At 51.9% G+C, this 17,941-nt stretch overlaps 1 protein-coding gene across 3 annotated transcripts in view; it reads right to left on the bottom strand.

Annotated features, from left to right (window-relative positions):
- Positions 1-1,154: 1,154 nt before the first annotated feature.
- Positions 1,155-17,941, bottom strand: part of Kif13b (kinesin family member 13B) — a 150,697-nt gene continuing 133,910 nt past the window's right edge. Inside the window, exons 38-40 of one of the 3 annotated variants that reach the window (XM_040740735.1) lie at positions 11,141-11,203; positions 8,001-8,760; positions 1,155-4,911 (exon numbers count right to left, since the gene is read on the bottom strand). In XM_040740735.1, the coding sequence (XP_040596669.1) occupies positions 4,646-4,911; positions 8,001-8,760; positions 11,141-11,203 (1,089 nt within the window). In that variant the 3' untranslated portion in view covers positions 1,155-4,645. Of the gene's footprint in view, positions 4,912-8,000; positions 8,761-11,140; positions 11,204-11,841; positions 11,971-17,941 lie in introns of those variants that run through there. The other 2 variants (XM_040740736.1, XR_005875153.1) reach the window with 2 other exon arrangements.

The following is a 17,941-nucleotide window of genomic DNA, read 5'->3' on the forward strand; positions in this document are numbered from 1 at the left end:
ACAAGCCACAGCAGGCCTGTCTGTCCCTCCCTACCTCATGGGTCTGCATGGTTTGGCCCCAAAACCCTATTTCAACTTAAGTCTCCTCAGCCTGGGCGCATGCACTACATGGCTAAGCATCTCCCTGGGTACCTCCTCCTCTCTGCATCCGAGTGGTTTCCTCGGCCCCTCCAGGCCCCAGTGCTGGCTCTACTCCAGTTTCAGATCAGCGTGCATGTTCCTTGAGTAATTCAGTAAGCAGAGTGAACCAAGTGTGACACCCACTAGAGCCCATGCCACTTCCCAGGGCTGCCAGGTAACAGCAGCCTGGAAAAGATGGTCCCACCCCTGTGTCGGATCAGTTCCATTCAGAATCCTGCCTCATTTCTCACGGGGCTGCCCCTTGCTGCCACACTTCTGTCTGCCCCTGCCTGGCAGAATTTATCTCTGAGAATAAGTCTGCTGCACTTGGGAGTACAAACAAGTCCTACAGCAGACAGAAGCTGCCTGGGGCTCTCGGCCACCCTCCTGGGGCCTCCAGGTGGCCTTGACCCTGCATTCCCAGGCTATTCTATTTAAGAGACGTGGGCAGAATGATGCATCGGGGCAGGGGAAAGCCCGAGCAAGTCCTGTATCCTGAAAATGGTGCTTTGCTGTGATGGGGTGGCTGAGAGTGAGGCTCCAGGGGAAGCAGAGGAGGCCTGGTCCCTTCCCTGTCACAAACCAGGAAGGGCAGCCTAATACCAGACAACGCAGCCCTAATTTATACCTCTTCCTAAAAGTCCTGCTCCAGGGTATGTCTGTCTCTGCAGGAGTGGAAAGGCTTTTTGCTCTCTAGCTGAGCTCATAGTGGGGCCTATCTCACAGGCTGAAGCAGATGGTGAAACCCCTGCCTGAAAGAAGGGAACCCCACACAAACCTGGTTACTTTTGAGTCCCAGGACTTCTGTTGCTGTCTGGCTTCTATAAGGGACTGATGGAGTGATGCCAATGGGGCCTCCTGGGGTCTTTGTTCCAAACCTGTGGGCCAAGAAGTTTGTGTCTGGGGGCCTGCTGCTCTGAACTCCTGCAGTCCATCTTGGAAAGCCCCCAGGACCGACCACCACCAAGAGATAGCACAGTGAGCCTAAGCCCAAGTTGAGGGTAGGGAGGAACAGTTATGACTGACCTCAGACATACGCAAGAAACCATCTGGTTTTATTTAGAAGCTGTTGGTCACTTGATGGAAAGGCATTTATGGTACAAAATTACAGTAGTTTGGTTCTTCGTACAACATAAATCATCTTTACTATTCATTACAGGGTCTTTGGATTTTTAATTCCCACTTAATATGCACCAAATCACTGTAATCCTGAAATCAACATCACTTCATGTGAGCTCATTCTGTACATGACCCACACACACACCCATGCTATTCCCACCTCTCCCAACACCGGCAGTGAGTATCCACAGTCCAACACCGGCAGTGAGTATCCACAGCCCAACAGGAAGGCACCGCAGACTTGAAGAGAAAGAGGCTTTGGGTAGTGTCTGGGGCTGGAAGCACAGGCTAGACACTGGCCCCAGGAAAGGCACTAGAGATGGCCCTATAATCTCTGACCTGAAGTGGACTGGGCCTTGAGACACAGGAGGCTCCAAATCACCCTCCATGAGCAACACGGCACAGGCAGTTTGGGCAGGCAGGTCAATGCTACGTGAGTCATCTGCTTCCCACACAGGACCTCTACGGCATGGGAAGTGGTGGGAAGACCACAGATGGGGTCCTCAAGGGCCATGTCACTAAACACAGTCCAGAAACAATGGCCCTTAGACCTGGGATTGGAACCCAACTACACACCCACTACCTGCCTACCTGATATTTTAGTGACATTGGCCCCTATATATCACCACTTTCCCAGCTCCAAGTTAGTGTTAGTCTGCTCCAAAAAGCATAAGTAACGGACCAAGGCTGCAGCTGGCCTCTCTGTCCTCATCTAGTGTAGCAGCCCCAGAAGAGCAAGGGGACATGCGGGTCACAGTACTACATGGGCACCAAGCCCTGCAGGCCGGCGAGGACCCTCTTCAGACCCACCCCAAAGTGCCAGCTTTCCCGTGGTCACCTCCCTGCCCTCACAGCAGACAGACACACAGGGAGGACTCGTAAAAAACACCCATGAAGATAAACTCGCCAGCATGAGGCCCCAAACTTCCCTCTCATTAAACCATCCATACTGAGCAGCAAGGTGCATGAGCGCATCAGAGCCTCTGTGAAGACAGACTGCCCTTACAGAACAGCCCCAAAGCTGGGCCCACAGGTGCAGATCCTGGACAAGGCACTTTGGGTAGTTACCTGTGAAGCTGGAGTGCTTCACCCACAGGGGGTCCTGCAGGCTCTGTGGGAATGGTGATTTTAGGGGTGGTAAAAAGAGCTGGGGAACCTCAGGTCCAAGGAGCTGGGAGGAACGTGGGGGCTTGGAGGAGAGAAAATGGTCCCAGAACCACCAGACAACAGTTGGCCAAGCCAGATCACTCAGGACATGCACTGCTCTAGAGCCCCAGCTAACACGATGAAGTCAACAGTCTCTTTGCATCCTGTCTTAGACCACCCAAGTGACAGGTGCCATAAGGCCCCTTCCCCCAGCATAGCAGTCCTGGCCTTCTCTCCTTAACATACATTGCATGACCGACCCAAAGGGGGTGCTTGGGGCTCTGGCCCCTTCAGGAAATGACTGCCCTTCTCTCTGGGGGACACTATGGATACTGACAGGACAAAACCTCTAACTAAGAACAATGAGAATTTCTGTGCTGGCCACGAGAGCAAGCCAGGCAGACCTGGCAGTGCTAACTAAGCAAGAATGCCTACAGGGTATCCCCAAAATGCCAGCTCAAGAAGTTAGAAGTTTGGTGCCTGCCTCTTGCTGGCAGCTCCAGACAGCTGTGCTGTTCAGCAGGGGATGGAGGCAGGGTCTCCTGGCAGACCATCTGCCAGTCCAGACCCCGGGTGACAGAGCAGAGTAACACTCAACTCCCTGGCTGGGACTTGTGTGCAGGCACAAGGCTGTACCTCTGCCAGGGAGCCACCTAGCCTCCTGCTGCCCTGAGCCAGCCTCTGGGCAAGGTCTGGGCAAGCAGACGTGGTAAAGTTTATACTGGGCTAATCAGACAACACAGACTGTCCAGACTGAGTGCCAGCAATATTAGCATGGAGGCCACATGGCCAGGGGCGGCTGAGGTGTTCTGAAGAGCCAGCTGGCAGGGGCCTGGAAGCCTGCTGCAACTTCCCTTAAAAGGCTTAAATCCTCACTGAACCAATTCTTCAACAAAAGCTTTCTGGGTGTGGTTCTTAAGGGTCATGGAGACAGGCAAACTCTGTGAGTCTGAGGGCAGCCTGTCCTACAAAGTGAATTTGAGGCCAGCTAGGATTGTTATGCAAAGAAAAATCAACAGATTCTGAGGGTCAAAACTTACAGCAACCTGCCAAGAACATTCAGTATAAATTCTGACATAGGGCTTCCTTTCTGAGCTAGAGGACAGGGCAGGGCCTGGGACAACAGGGATTGGGTGACTTCAACCCACCCACTCAGCCCCCCCCCCATACACACACATGCTGGGACTCGAGGCCACACATATCCTAGCAAGGAGGCGGTTGGTAGTGCCTTGGGATACACCATGGCTGCAGCACATCTCTGAGGAAGGAAAATGGAGGACAGTTCTCTCACTGCCTACCTGTCCAGATGTTGGCCCCCAGCTGTGGTCAGGGCTTAGGAATTGTCATGGACTCAAACACTATCCAGTTGTTCCCTGAAACGTGGCAGATCCAAACAGGTATTAATGGCTTGAGCTGTGTCAAGCCCCAGAGTCTGCCTTCACCCCAGTGACAATAAGGCCATGGTGTGTCTGCAATCAGGCAACTCGAGGACGGCTTCATTTGCTGGCCAAGCAGCCGCCATTCAAGAAAGAGGCTGCAGCTCCCGGTACCCAGTGGCCAGTAAGGGCGAGGCAGGCCCCAAGCAAGTATTCTGGGATGACAATGATTGTGGTTCAAGGATTATTGCAGCTTTTGAAAAGAATAAATTAAATAAATATAGTTCAAGCATCCTGTTAGGAAATGGATAGCCGACAGAAAAGACTTTGTGGTGTAAAGCCTGGACACCTGCAAAGATGCCTCCCAGAGACGTGTGCTACCCTGGAGGATAGGAGATGGCTTAGGGAGGACTGAAGACGCGTCTGGTGCACGAAGGGCCGTCTGGGTGCTGGTCCCTGGGCAGGGGCATCAATTCCCGTGTGTGATGGGCAAGACACTAGTTAAGCTCATTATTTAAATTAAGACATTAGTAAAGTCAGCAGAGTAAGGGAAAGGGAAGCCCAACAAACCTGGCTGGGACTCCTTCACTTCAAGCAGTCAGGGAGAATCCGGCCTGACTCTGGCCCTGCCACCCAGCTACCATCCCACAAGTCTCTGGGCTCCCAGAACCTTCCAACCCGAATCGGAGGAGTACAACCGAGGAGCCTCTGCCTTCATCAAGTAGAGGAAGAAACACAGCTTCCAGATTCCCAGGGAGGACGGAAAGCCATCCCTGCATCGTGCAAAAAGCATTCATGGCCCTGCTCCCATGGAAGGGGTGTCTTCCAGGGAGGTACCAGAAGGCCTCCCCCTTCCCATCACTGTCTGCCAGGAGAGGTGCAATTCAGCTGGCCCAGGACTTGCGGTTCTCGGGGTTCTTGTGGCTCCTGTCGCCCTTGGCCAATGCAGCTGTCAGTGAGGCCAGATTGGTGGCGGAGCCTGAGATGGTAGCACTCCTGCGGACTTCTGAGGCTCCCTGAGGCTGCAGCCCTGCACTGCGCCTGCGCCCTGGGCCTGCTGCTCTTCGGACTCGGCCGGGCCTCACCAGCAGTCCATAGCCAGGGTTGCACCTGAAGTACTGCTTCCCACCGATGGAGCCGTCATTCTTTCCTGCAGGAAAAGGAGGGAGCCTCATGGAGGAGCCTGTCACACACAGCCACCTCCCTTACTGTGCCCATCATGCTGTCACCTCCATGCCACCACCCAACCCAGAAAAATAGGTGCTTCAGTCACTGCCATGGTTCAACAGGGTCCCGGCACACCAGTGAGCCTGGGGCCAGGGCAGAAGCCTCTCCAGACGGCAGACAGTGGTCACCAGAGACAGACAACCCCTTCGCCCTGCAGTACCAAGAATGAGATAACAATCCTTGCACAGAAACCTGCTGAGGACCAAGGAGGCCGCCAGGTAGGCTGGCTCTTGCTCCTCCAGGGCATCAGTCCCCACTGAGAGAGCGAACATGAACCTAGGAGAGGAGGTGACCCAAGTTCATCCAGGAGGAAGCTGGCAAAACCACCCCAGAGGATGTCAGTAGATGCCGCCCAGGAGTTTGGCAGATGCTACACTGGGGTGTCAAGAACTGTCAGTGTGACAATTTCCTGGCAGGTGAATAGGAGTAGACAGGGAAGAAGCCACCCAGAAGCCATGGTGACCAGGTCGTCTTTTAGCACCACCCTGCCCGCTCGTCTCGGGAAGTAGGCCAGGGCCTGCAGCGGTTGCTCTGCCTCTCTACTGCTCAAGCACCCTCAAACATAGCTGTTCCGGTCACTGCCATAACTCTTAAGTGACTACCTCTCTCCAGCTCCACCTCATCCATCCCGTCTTAGCAAAGGCAGGGCCGGCTGCCTGCAGACCACAGCTCAGGCTCGGGTCACTTAAGACAGTGACCCTTCCCTGATGCGCAGGTCTCAGGCCTTGCCAACTCAGGGACTTGCCCTTCCTTCTTGACCTCTTTTCACGCCACACGCGATCTGTCACCTTGACACCCTCCCTAATGCCCGCCCCACACACAGCCATCTGTCCTTGACTGCAGCTTCTATACATCTTCCCCAGCCCTGACCACTGTCTACACATCATCCCCAGCCCTGACCACTGTCTCCCACAACCTTAGCCATGACCTGCTCCGGCCACACAACTGCCAGCCACCCCTCACAGTGGCCTTCCTGTTCCCTTTACTCCCCACGGATGTTCTGCAAGGGTCATCTTTTCAAGACCTGACCACAGGACAGGTCTCACTACAATGCAGCCCTGCTTGCCCAGGGTGGCAGCCACCTTCCCATCCATCTCTGCTTCCAGCAGCCTTTGTTTCTCTGACTTCCTGGTATCCTGACAGCCACCCTCCCCCACCCCTCAGCACATTGTTTCCTTCATAGCACTTGTTCCTATCAAAATGTATGTATCCCCTTAGCGTTTTCTTCTCTACACAATTAAAAGTCAAGTGGGGATGCTGATCCCAATAGTGTATTTGAACCTAGCAAAGGAATGTGAACAAAACCATGTGCTTAGTTAGTTCCTGCTGGGGAATTCAATTATTTGCTAATTCTCTTTCATTCTTGAGTTCAACTGCAGACACAGAATTCTCCCTGAATCCCCCTTTTCACTTTGCAAAAAGCAGATCTGAAATTTTTTTCCAGCCTGTGCTGCAGTTAACATCTTGAACCACTTCCAATCAAGCTATTCTCTGCCAGATTATTTTTAAAGACAGTGACTTCACAGGAAGCACTCGGCTCAGGGACAAGGGTGTCGTTTTGGCCTGTGCCTGCAGTCAGGGATGAAAGGGCCTGAGAGGTCACAGGTTGGTGGAGAGACACAAGGCCTTGTGCTAGGCTCTAAGGATGCCCTCTTAAAGGCTGGAGTCCACCTTTAAGCTGCTAGCTCCCTGGCTGAGTATCCAGAGACAGCGGCAGGGAGCCAGCTCTGCAGGTGGCAGCCTGAGCAGTTACTTTTGCAGGAACAGGTGGACTGCACCTCTCGGCGACAGTGTCCCTGCCCTGTCCAAACTCTGCACTCGTCTCTCCCATGCTCAGCCCAAGGAACTCTCCTTGCTTCAAAGGGAGACGATGCTCACAGCTGACCCTCCAGTACTGCACGGAGCCACCACTCTGGAAACCATCTGATGTCTTCACACAGTCAATACTGAGCAAGAGACACGGGCCCCTGTGTCCACGTGACTATTCCCAGCCTGCATTCAGAGTAGCCTAAGGGCACAGACATGCACGCAGGAGAGCCACACACAGGAAGGAGCTGCAACAGCACTGCCATAGAAAGGGACCCGGGCCGTAGGTTAGGGAAGAAGCCAGGCACAAAAGTGTCCTTTACACCCAAGCCCAGATCATGGCCTCCCATAAACTTGGAGACAAAAAGCAGATTAACTGTAACCCAGGGCTGGACAGGGCACAAATGTCAATGGACATGAGATTTCCCTGTGAGGTGACAACTGTATAACATTGCAGATTCCACTGATGGGGGGCAGCTCAGTAAGTATGCTCAAAACCACCTAGCTGCATGCTTCACACGGCCCAGGCTGGAAATGGATACCCAATAAAACAAACCATTTTGGCCTGTGCCTGCAACCAGGGACAACAGGGCCTGAAAGGCCAGAGGGCTGGCCCCCCGGGGGAGCCTAGTCCTAAAAGATAGAACACACAGGGAAAATGTCTAGACAGTGTCTGGCAAGGGATTCTTTAGGTCCTACCTGGCTTTCTGACCACTTCTGAGCTCTGCAGTCAGACCTGAGACTCAGCATCCTGCAACAATCCCACCTCATGTCACCTAGAGCCACCACCCTCGGGCGAAGTGCCCTGGAGTCCCCAGAGTACTGGATGCAGCCTGAGGTGGTGCTGCTGCCTCGACTTCACAAAGAACACTGGCTGTGCTGGCAACCAACTGTGGCCCCAGGTAATGGCGAGACTACAGCAGGAGGATCACTGGATCCAGTCATTCCCAACCAGCCTGGGCCGCACAGACGGACGTGGTCTCACAGAAAAAAAAGATTTAAAATTATTACCAAGTTCACAGCAGTTTTCGGTGACTACCTTGGGTCTCTGATGGATTCTGAGACTTCAGACATGGTTCATGAAGGGTCGGGAGGCTCAAAGAGTGTGACTGCTGCCACTGGGCGCACAGCACACCCCAGCTTCCCTTTCTGCCAGTCCACACTGAGCAGGGTCATGTTCAGCAGGGGCACCCACAGCCCACTCACCTGAAGGCAGGTCCAGCTCCACACCAACCCACGTCCCCTCCTGGAAGTCCGTGGGTCCAATGTACTTCACGATGCCTGTCTTGTTGGCGCCTACAACAACATACTCGCCCTCTCTGAGCCACTCGGGGACTTCACTGGCCTCCTCAGAGTCGGATGTCCCTTCCAGCCTCCCCAGGGCTTGTCCTCCGGCATTGCTGAGCTCTTCTGAAGCCTGTGGGTCCTCCTCAGCTCCAGAGGAGGCACCCCCCAGCATGCCAGTGAAGGACTTGAGCTCTGAGGTCCGCACTTTCCGGATTCTGAATGGGGATGTGGGCACAGCAGACTTGGGTTCAGAAAGAAGGACTGATCTGGGAGCCTCCAGCTCTGTGCTTTGAGTGGGCGTGGCAGGCAGTTCCCGGGGCTCCTCCTGGGCAGATGGATGGCTCTGTGAACATGAGGGGAAGGCCAGCTCAGGCTCTGGGGCGACCTGACTCGGGGCAGGTGGGGATGCAGGCGTCTGGCTGCCGGGGCCTGTGGTGTCTAGGCCTAGGGTGAGTGCTTCTGACAGGGTGGCAGTGGAGACGCTGTGAGAGAAGTAGCCACTGGAAGCCTCGCTCAAGGGGCTGGGGGGTCCATCCTGCCCTTCGGGGGGCTGAGCAGCCACCATGGTAGATGGAGAGGAAGACACTTTGACAGGTCTGTCGCAGATCTTTACTGCAGGGGTCGCCATCTGGACCACTGACTCCAGAGCCCCACCAGGCACAGGGCTGCCTCGCTGAGCCTGCAGAAGAGCAGAAGAAGGTAAACTGAGGAGAGCTGGGAAAGGCAAACTCAGTCAAAGCCCAGCTCTATGCTGAAGCCTGGGTAGGAGCTGTTCCTGGCTAAGGGCAGCACACACCTGATGCAAACATAGCCAAACGCCAGGTGAGCACTGGGCCGTACTCTGTGTTCAGGAGTGGCTGGGCAACATGGCATAAGCCCTGCTGCATCTATAGCTCATTTTCCACAGAGACGGCCATCCCTGCACCTGGGGACGGTGGTATGACATGCTCCGGGCAGCAGGAAGCAGCACACACTAAACCTCGCTATGCCCATCCCAGCTTCCTTGGTCCTGGGTAACTTCCATGGAAGCAGATGCCCTCGCCCACCACTGTTCTCACAGGGCGACTGAAACACACTAAAGAGGGCAGAGGAGCACTTTTCTATGGCCAAATCCAAACGGTGACCTCACCAGAGGAACTGAAAGTACTTTAGCAAGCAATGCAGGCACCAGGAGGTGCTGACCCCAGACAGTGCTGCGTGGGGTGCTCAGGCTGGGTGGCAAGGATAAGGAGGGGCCCCAGGCTTCCTGTAGCCATGGCTTTTCTGGCTGCTCGTGTCACATCAGGGCTGGGGGACTCTGATCCTGGGACATGGGCCAGGAGTTGTAAGCAAAAACAGAGCCAGGGGCAATGGCCTTTCACACCTCTGTCTGAGTTACCAGACAGAAGACACAGACACAAAGCTAGCAATGTCACAGTGATGGTGGGGCACCAGCTAGCCCAGGGTTTGGGATGTGAGTGTGGGGTGTTCTTTCCGATAGCTGAAGCAGTCTGAGGGAGTCGGACACCACCTCCCAGCTCTGTACCCCCAGTGCCAGGGAAAAAGAAGATGGGATGGATGGGAACTAAGTGGAAGGCTGTGCAGAAAAGGAAAGCTGCACCTCAATATTTATGTACAGGAATGGCCACTCCCCATTTGAAACCCAGGATTTATCTGAACTGGGAAGCAGCTAAGATCTATAAGTCTCTTCCAGTTTCTTGGCTTAACTCAGCAGTCTGATAAATCAAGCAGTTTCTCGTGAATTGTCATTTATATTCCTGCTTCCAGAAGCCTTCGTTACCCATAAGGCACACTTTCTGGGGAGGGAGTTAACGGCACCTCTTGAGATTAACAGCCCATTTTTGTGATGGGGCTCTCACTGAAAACTTACTCAATCTAGCAGATCAATAACTGTCATCGCCATAAATATGCTGAAAGATTAGGCATTCCTTCAATCATTTTTCTTCTGCAGCCTGGACATGCTTTATTTATTGTTTCCTACTCTAGTTAGCTATCGCTGGGGGGCGGGGCACACTGAGCACAGAAGAAGTTGGACATGACCTGTGGTCTTGAGAGAGAGCCCTTTCCACTTGCCCACCAGTGAGATTCAGTCACCCCTGTGAAAGAGAGGCAAAGACAGCCTCGGGTGACAGGTCCCACTTGAACTACTGATGGGAGGGGAGGTGGGCTGCAAGGCCCAGGGAAGCTGAAGGGCTTGCCCACATTCCCCGAGGAAGGGACAAGCCAGGTACAGTGACGGCACAGACCAAAGACAGTGGAAGGAAAGACCATACATCCTCCGCCTGCTCCCATGCCGGCACTCCTCATGGCTGGGGTTATCTGGATGTCCAAACGTTGTGAGGCCAGGATTAGAAGCATGAGCCCGGCACACAGGTGGCCTTGCCAGTGAGAGTCCTGCTCCTGTTCAAAACTGCCCCCACATGCCAAAGACTATGTTCCCTGGGGTGGGGACACCTTGGGAATGCTAGGACACCAGGAAGGCACTGGAGTGAAAGGGCATTTTCTAGATGGGGCACTGAAGGGGAGATTTTCCTTCAAACCATTGGGCCCTGCTTGCTACTGTTTGAATGAATACACTTTCCCTGTGAAGACACAGCATCTCCCAAGGCTGAAAATGTGGTGGGGCCACGGAGGTCCACTGTTCACGAGATGACAAGTGCTGGTGAGCTGTGGGAAATCATAGATGGTTTCCTCCCAGCTTAGCATTGGTCTTTTCACACTGATATCATGAACCAGAATGAAATGGAAAGCTGAGAATTAAGCAAACGCTCACAAGGAGGAGACGGTTCTGTTTATAGAAATCCCCTCTGCCTAGCAGTGAGCTATTAAAGCACAGACTACATTAGCAGTCAAGCACCAAAGACTTTAGCAATCATATGATTAGCAGGTTGAAAATAGCAAAGTGTAACAAGGAGCCCGTGCAAGGAGAAGACAGTGACCTACATTGTAGTTAATTAGCAAGTGGGAAGCAAAGGGGAAAAGGCAGGTGGGGACAAAAGGATCCTAGCTAGTGGCAGGGCCACCTCTGCAAGTGGGACGGCCCCAGTGTGGTGACTCACCTCCTCTGTCCTTGTTGCCCGGGCATCTGAGAAGGTAGGCTGCACCAAGATTCGGGGCACGGGCTGAGGAGACAAGGGTATGAGTGAGGGACCCACAAAGGGGACAGCAGCACAGAGCAGAAAGCTGCCAGAAGCCACTAGGAGATCACTCAGGAACCCCAACATACTCCTACGAATGAGACTTGTGGGCACCAGGGTTCCACACCACACCAGAGAAAGAAGCCCAGTAAAGGCTCATCCCAGGCAAGACAAGACACACATACAAGTGTCATGCTACTCTGTGGTCACGGACACATGCTGATCAAGGCACTGTGAGCACAAGTCTTTACATGAAGTAACTGGGACAGAAAGCAGGAGCTAGGAGACAGCCTGAGCCTGGGTGGCACCCAGAGCACTTAACACATCACAGGACTAAGGAGGAAATTTCTGACTGGAGCCAAGCAGACAAGGTCATATGGGCAGCCTTGGGCATCCCAAACTAACCAAGCTAGGGAAAGAAAGAGAGGTCACTTGACTCCTGAGCAAAGCAAGCAGAAGACAGCCAAGGGTCAGAACGCCTCACCACAGTGCAATGCAGACTGACAGGAGAGGCAGCTGAAGTCAAGCAGACATGGCAGTAAGAAAATTCCAGCACCAGAGCAGGTGAGGGGAGAAGAGCCCAAAGGAGGGGGTGAAACATCACAGAAGACTTCTTGACTTACAGACACGTGAGCATTAGAGGAAAGCTGAGAGTCTGGGTAAGAGCGTGAAGTCAGAAGGAGGAAGCAGGAGCCAAGTTCATCTTACGGTGAGTTCGGCAGTGGGACAGGCAGACAGCGGTGCGAAGGTCTCTGGAAGAAACCAGGAGCCCACCATTTCTGCCTCCAGCTCTTGCCACGTCTGGCTTCGGGTGTTCCCTGGCCCCATTCTACTCACTCACTACCAGAGAACAACCGGACAGAGCAGGCACAGCATTGGCTGCTCTTTCCCTGTCCAGTTGGAGGGAATGGATGCTGGCCGCAGCTCTACTATGAACTCGGTGTCACCATTCTGACCTAGGATGGTTGAAGTATTTACCAAAGGACCCCAGGAAGAAAAGCCTGGGGTTATAGCCAGTTACTCAACAGTGGAAATGTAAACTAAACAAACCTCCATTCAATTCGTTCTGGTTCCCAGGGTCGGAGACCCTTAGAATTCCATGTAGTTCTGACTGTTTAGGCAGGGATTTCAGGCCTTAGCATGACTGCCCACCTTCCCTCAATTGTAAATAACACACACATGTATTTTGGCAAAGGTGATGCCATAGCCACACGGGACACAGGGCTGCATTTTAGAAAACAAGTAAATACCACCCACCATAGGGCCACTCTACTGAAAGTGATGGGACAGCTCCGTGAAGGTGCTGAGGAAAATGCAGAGAGGAGCAGGATGGAAGGACCAGGGCATGAGGACAGATGGACATTTCACTCTGCAAACTCTGGGGGTAAAAGCTAGGGGAGTGAGGAGCACGTATGGCTGAGAGAATGACAAGGGAGGATGTCCTCTAGCAGGAGGGCCACTGCCATGCAGCTCAAAGAGCCCCTGCTGCCTCCTCCACGCCTTGATCACAGAAAAGGTTTAGGGCCCTAGTGCCACCTCAGCCAGCACCAGCCCTCTGACCACACCAAGTCAGGCCGGCTGGCCCTCTGATGGGGCCATCTCCTGTACACACCCGCACTCCGCCTCCAAGTACAGGGGACCTGACGCTGCCTCTATTCTTTCCCCACAGATCCACCCCCAAAACAGGAAGATTTTCAGGGTGTTTCTGAGTAAAGACAGTACAGAGTTTATTTCTCATGCTCAGACTGCACGTTTCATTCTTCAATTGGGTCTGACTGCAAACAGATGAGATTTGGGGTGTAGAACTGTTCCACTGAGATGAAAACGTAGAGGCCTAGCAGGACGGAATGGTGGTCACCTAACATGGACATTTGCTGACACGAACATGCAAACATGCTTACGCTTCTCCTCATGACTCAGCAACTGCAAACTCCAGTAACAAAATAGGCAGACCAGGCCCTGGTTCCCACATGAAACCATTCAGGCAGACTCTCACTGTCTCAGTGTCAACACGCATTTTCTCATTAGGAAGTAGTGATCTGATTTGGAGGTTGGGGGCGGGTATGTGGAAGCAAGTGACTAAAATGAAGACTGCGGAGTGGATCCTGGAGTGAAAGGTTCTAAGGCAGAGGGGAAGGGGCTGCTGACAGATGCAGAGTGACCATGTGGGGCCGGCCTGAGCAGCACAGCAGGCGGCAGAGGAAGGGACTGTGTGTAAGGCAGCACCTATTCATATCTCCAGGGAAAGCTACTCCTTCTGGGTCTTGAGCAGCCCCAGCAGAGGACGGGTCAGTGCTGTGGGGAAAGTCTTAAGTCTACAAACAGCTACTACTGGTTCTGAAAGTGGCACCGGTGAGGAGGATGCTTCAGGGGACTGATTAGAAAGAGAACACACTAGATGTGAGGACACCAATTAAGACCTCATTTCAGCAGTCCATGAAGAGCTTCTAAGAGCCTGAACTTGGACAAGAAGAAAAAGACAAAGAAATGGACATTCCGGCACAGGAGGGAGAAGAATGTTTGGAGGCTGGAGAAGTCAGAAACAGCCCCGGGCTGAGACAGCAGGCAGACGTATCCCACGAACTGTGTGCATCCACACACGCAGGCATGGTGCGCAGGGCGGCGCCTCCCATGTTTAACGAGGGACCGTGATGACTAAGAGCACCAGACAGCTACAAACCACACTGGACCCTATGTGAGTCACTGTTCCTTCGCACAACAGCTTCACCCTCCAAGCTCAGCTGTTTGCATTTTAATGCTCTTTTCCATATTCCCTGCACAGACATCGCCTCTATTTCAGGAGCTCCAAACATTTCGGATCTTAAGTTCATTAATCCTTACGACACATCTGGTAACTATTAATAAAAATGACTGCAAAGTATTTCACAACCATAAATATTAAGAAGTCCCATGAGAAGGGTGAATACAATTATCTGTTTCCCGCTCCAAGGCCAGGGCCCAGGGAGCATAGCCACTGCCAAAAGCACCGTGGCTGGATTGAGTCAGTGACACACGGGAGCCTCTCTCTGTAAGGTCCTACTGAGCACTGCTGAGACCCGACAGAGCCCTGCTCAGCCACCACAGCCTGGCATCGTTTAGGGAAAGGGTACCAGTCACGTCTAAGATCCAAGTGTTAATCATGAACACCCACCCCTGTCCCTATGCCACACTTACACATTTGGCAGTGCCTGCCAGGACCCTGCACTACCTGTGCCTCTGTCTGTGGAGACCAGAAGGACCTCAATGAGTTTGCTGTCCTTGTGTTTTCTGAATGAATAAACACAGACATCAGTTACTTAGCAAACAGCACAGAGAATGAAACAGTGGGAAAAGACAGATCCTCATAAATTCTAGCATAAGGCCGGGTAAAGGGAACAAGAGGTTGGCCAAAGAAAAAGTTAATTATTTTAAACTTATTGAATATTGAATTTTCAGATACATTTTTCTTATTTAACACTTGCCAAGTACCCTGAATTAGATCAAAACTGTGCCTAGCTATAATACTCAGCTTGTATTCTAATAAATATTAATAAATGATTTAAATCCAAATAGAGGAAATTAGTTTTATAAGAGTTGTAAATATTATTTTTTGCTGCAAATAATCAGAAGTCAACATGTCACTTTCTCAATGATATGAGGAAAACTTACGCAAACAAAGCCTAGACACATTGGCGGTTAGAAGTGTCTAGCTTTTAAAACTTCTGATGAAGGCAGTGCCTGCTTCCAGATGCACACGCTACAGAAGACCAATGGCAGCTGAACCTCGCCAATGGAGACCTGCATCTAAGGGCTATGTTCACCGGACAGGGAGCTCTGCCTGCAGGATGGGGAAACAGTAAGAGCAGATGCAGGCTGAGGGAAGGCTCTGGTCTAGCCGAGGGACATCTGGAACCATGCTGGTGTTGATACCTTCGGTGCCTGGTATCCGCCACATCCATGGTCCCATAGATATCATCCCCTTTACACGCTGTGTGTCAGTCATGATGCTGCCATTTTTACCCATCTGGTGGCTCTATTTCAAACAGAAAAGTGGGTATTCTTGACAGTGCCCTTGAATTACCCTGTCACCAGCACAAGGTACACGTATGAAGCTGGTGATCCAACCGCATGTGTTCACTGGGTGACTGACTACATGTGAGGTGAGGTGGGGGCAGGCTGATCACTATAAGTCCTTGTCAAGGGTACTATCACCCCACCTGCCATATGGCTCTGTCAATCACAGGAGGTGACTCAGAGGTCTGACAAACAACAATCCCTGTGAGGCTTTATGCATATCTGAATAGTCTTCCCATTACCTTCCAGACTCTGCCCTGCAGACCCAGCTACAGGAGCAACCTAACACATGGACTTGGCTTTCTAACTCCCTGTTCTGAGGCATCCCACAATCCCCCTGCCCGTGGCCATCTTTTAAAAAAGGAATGACCAGAGTTTGTCTGGCTCCTTCAAATACTGTCCTGATTCTGCGAGTCGATGAGCACTATTGCTCGGTGATGCTGAATCAAACTCAGCTGAGATCCCATGCAGCTTACGCTGAGTAAAGTTCAGGCTCCAAGCCTACCTGGCTCTCAAGTTTCCTCAACAAGGTGGCACTGTTGGACAGGGGCCTGAGGCTACATTGGAGCTGGCAAACCCACTGCAGCCACACTACCCAAAGGGACAGAAGCAGGCAGGTAGCAGCACAGGAGCTGTGCCTGTGCTGGTGCAGGTCTACGTGATGTTAACCCTTTCACTGCCTACTAATCAATGTGCCTCTTGGTCCCATGCTCTGAAGCACAGCACCAGCTTCATGGGAACACAGACTTGCAGATACATGAAGAAAGCTATCACGGCAAATTAATTCAATCTGACTAATTAGAGAGCAGGAAGTCCTTTCAATTACTGTATATGCTGTCTGAGAAACACACTTGAACACGGGTGCGGGTTTCATTAACTGTAGTTCATTATTTTCCAGATTCGTTACTAAATGCGCCTCAGAAGGTCAAAGACAGCAACTTTGTCAGCTGACACCTCTTTCTGCATTTCTGGAACTCAGACAGAAACTGATTACAACCAGAACTACACTCCATGAAAATGAGAAGCCAAACTCTTTATGTATGCACACAACTTACAAGTGTGAGGATCTTTTTGTGAAAACGGAACTATGAACTTCCATCACAAGAGAAAAGATTGTGAGCCGACAGTCCTGAGCCACAAAACCAGTTACAGGAAGCATCTGGCCTGCTCTCTGGAATCAGAAGCAGTGGCCAGACATCTCCCTCCCAGTGCCATGAACTGCATAAGGGGGGAGCAGAACACTCCTGCCTGCAAGGGCCAAGGACACGGATACAGAGGGGTTTTGGCACTTTTCCATCTCTCATGACAAACCTACATCTCTCTCCCAACTGATCTGCCCTGCTGATAGAAGGATGGAAATCCTTCCTCAAGACTCAGGGCCTCTTCTCCCCCATACATCACCTGGGTTAGTGTGTCTTCTCAGAATGACAGGAGTCTGGGTTCTGTTTTAGAGAACCTGTAGGCACCAGCTGCCTATGATTACTGTGCTCTCAGAGCTGTTCCTATTCTGTTCATTTCAATCCCATTTCCCTGTGACAGCACTTCATTGAAATCACCGTTATCGTTCTTCCCTGTGGAGCTGGCACCAGGGAACTGCAGTCAGCTGTGGGGTCAAGTAACCAGTCCCTCAATCCTTCCTCATGGATCATTTCAATTCACTCTGAAATAATGTCACCTTGTGCGGCTGTTTCCAGCGGTCTCAAAGGCTCTACAGCTCTTTGTTGGCTGACAACTCCAGAGAACCTGGAGTGATGGGACTGTCTCAAAGGAAGTGCTAAGTCTCCAAACTAAACTGTAATCCTCATAGAAGAGGCCGTTTGATTCCTCTCTTAGGAGAGGAAGTGAAAGATGGGCTCTGATGTCCCTGAACATGGTATGCAGGTCTGAGTCTGGCTCTCTGCTTTTCTTCATACTGCAAGCCTTAGTGTTGCTCTCTGTCTGCATCTCAGCAACATCAGCAACAAAACCATCCTTCCAACCCTGCAGAGCAAGTGCTGACCACTGAGGCATGTCACTACCGATGGGCTTTTCGTGGGCTTCATCTTGGGTGACATTCTTACTTAAGGAACATTGGAAGCAAATAAAATCTCAGGGTACTTGTACAGAGCTGAGCTATTGCCAGCATCAGGTAGACAGAGCAATAGCAGACAGAGTCAGGCAGCAAGCAGTGTCACCGAGCATTGGCTGTGGAGTTCATTTTGCAATAAGCAGGTGACAGGTGTGCAGTTCTTTAGTTCCACAATGCCACTAAGTCCTCCCACAATAAGGGGAAGTGTGGGTGACAGCTACTAATGTGGACCTGCACTGTGTGACCTGGTGCTTGGTGGCCGAAGAGTGGCTTCTTTCAGTGCCAGGGCTCTGCCTTAGGCCTTACACAGTCAACATTTTGTTTGTACCTCAAATGCCGACACCTTACAACTAAGCAGAGGATAGCTAAAATGTAAGTTTTAAAAAAGAAACCACTCAAAAATAATCCTGGGGATTTTAAAACAAATTTTTAGAAGTGAAGCTTGAAGTTCCCCCATTTTGATCATGGTGTTTCATCGCAGCAATAGTAACACTAACTACAGCTGTGGTTGGTACTCTGGTATATGCACATCCTTTAAATGAGAGAAGCCAGTTCCACATTGTCAAGCTCAGGACATCACTACTCTGCCCACTCCCCTGGAG

Source organism: Mesocricetus auratus, unplaced genomic scaffold, assembly GCF_017639785.1.
Source record: "Mesocricetus auratus isolate SY011 unplaced genomic scaffold, BCM_Maur_2.0 Super-Scaffold_100707, whole genome shotgun sequence".
Taxonomy (NCBI): domain Eukaryota; kingdom Metazoa; phylum Chordata; class Mammalia; order Rodentia; family Cricetidae; genus Mesocricetus; species Mesocricetus auratus.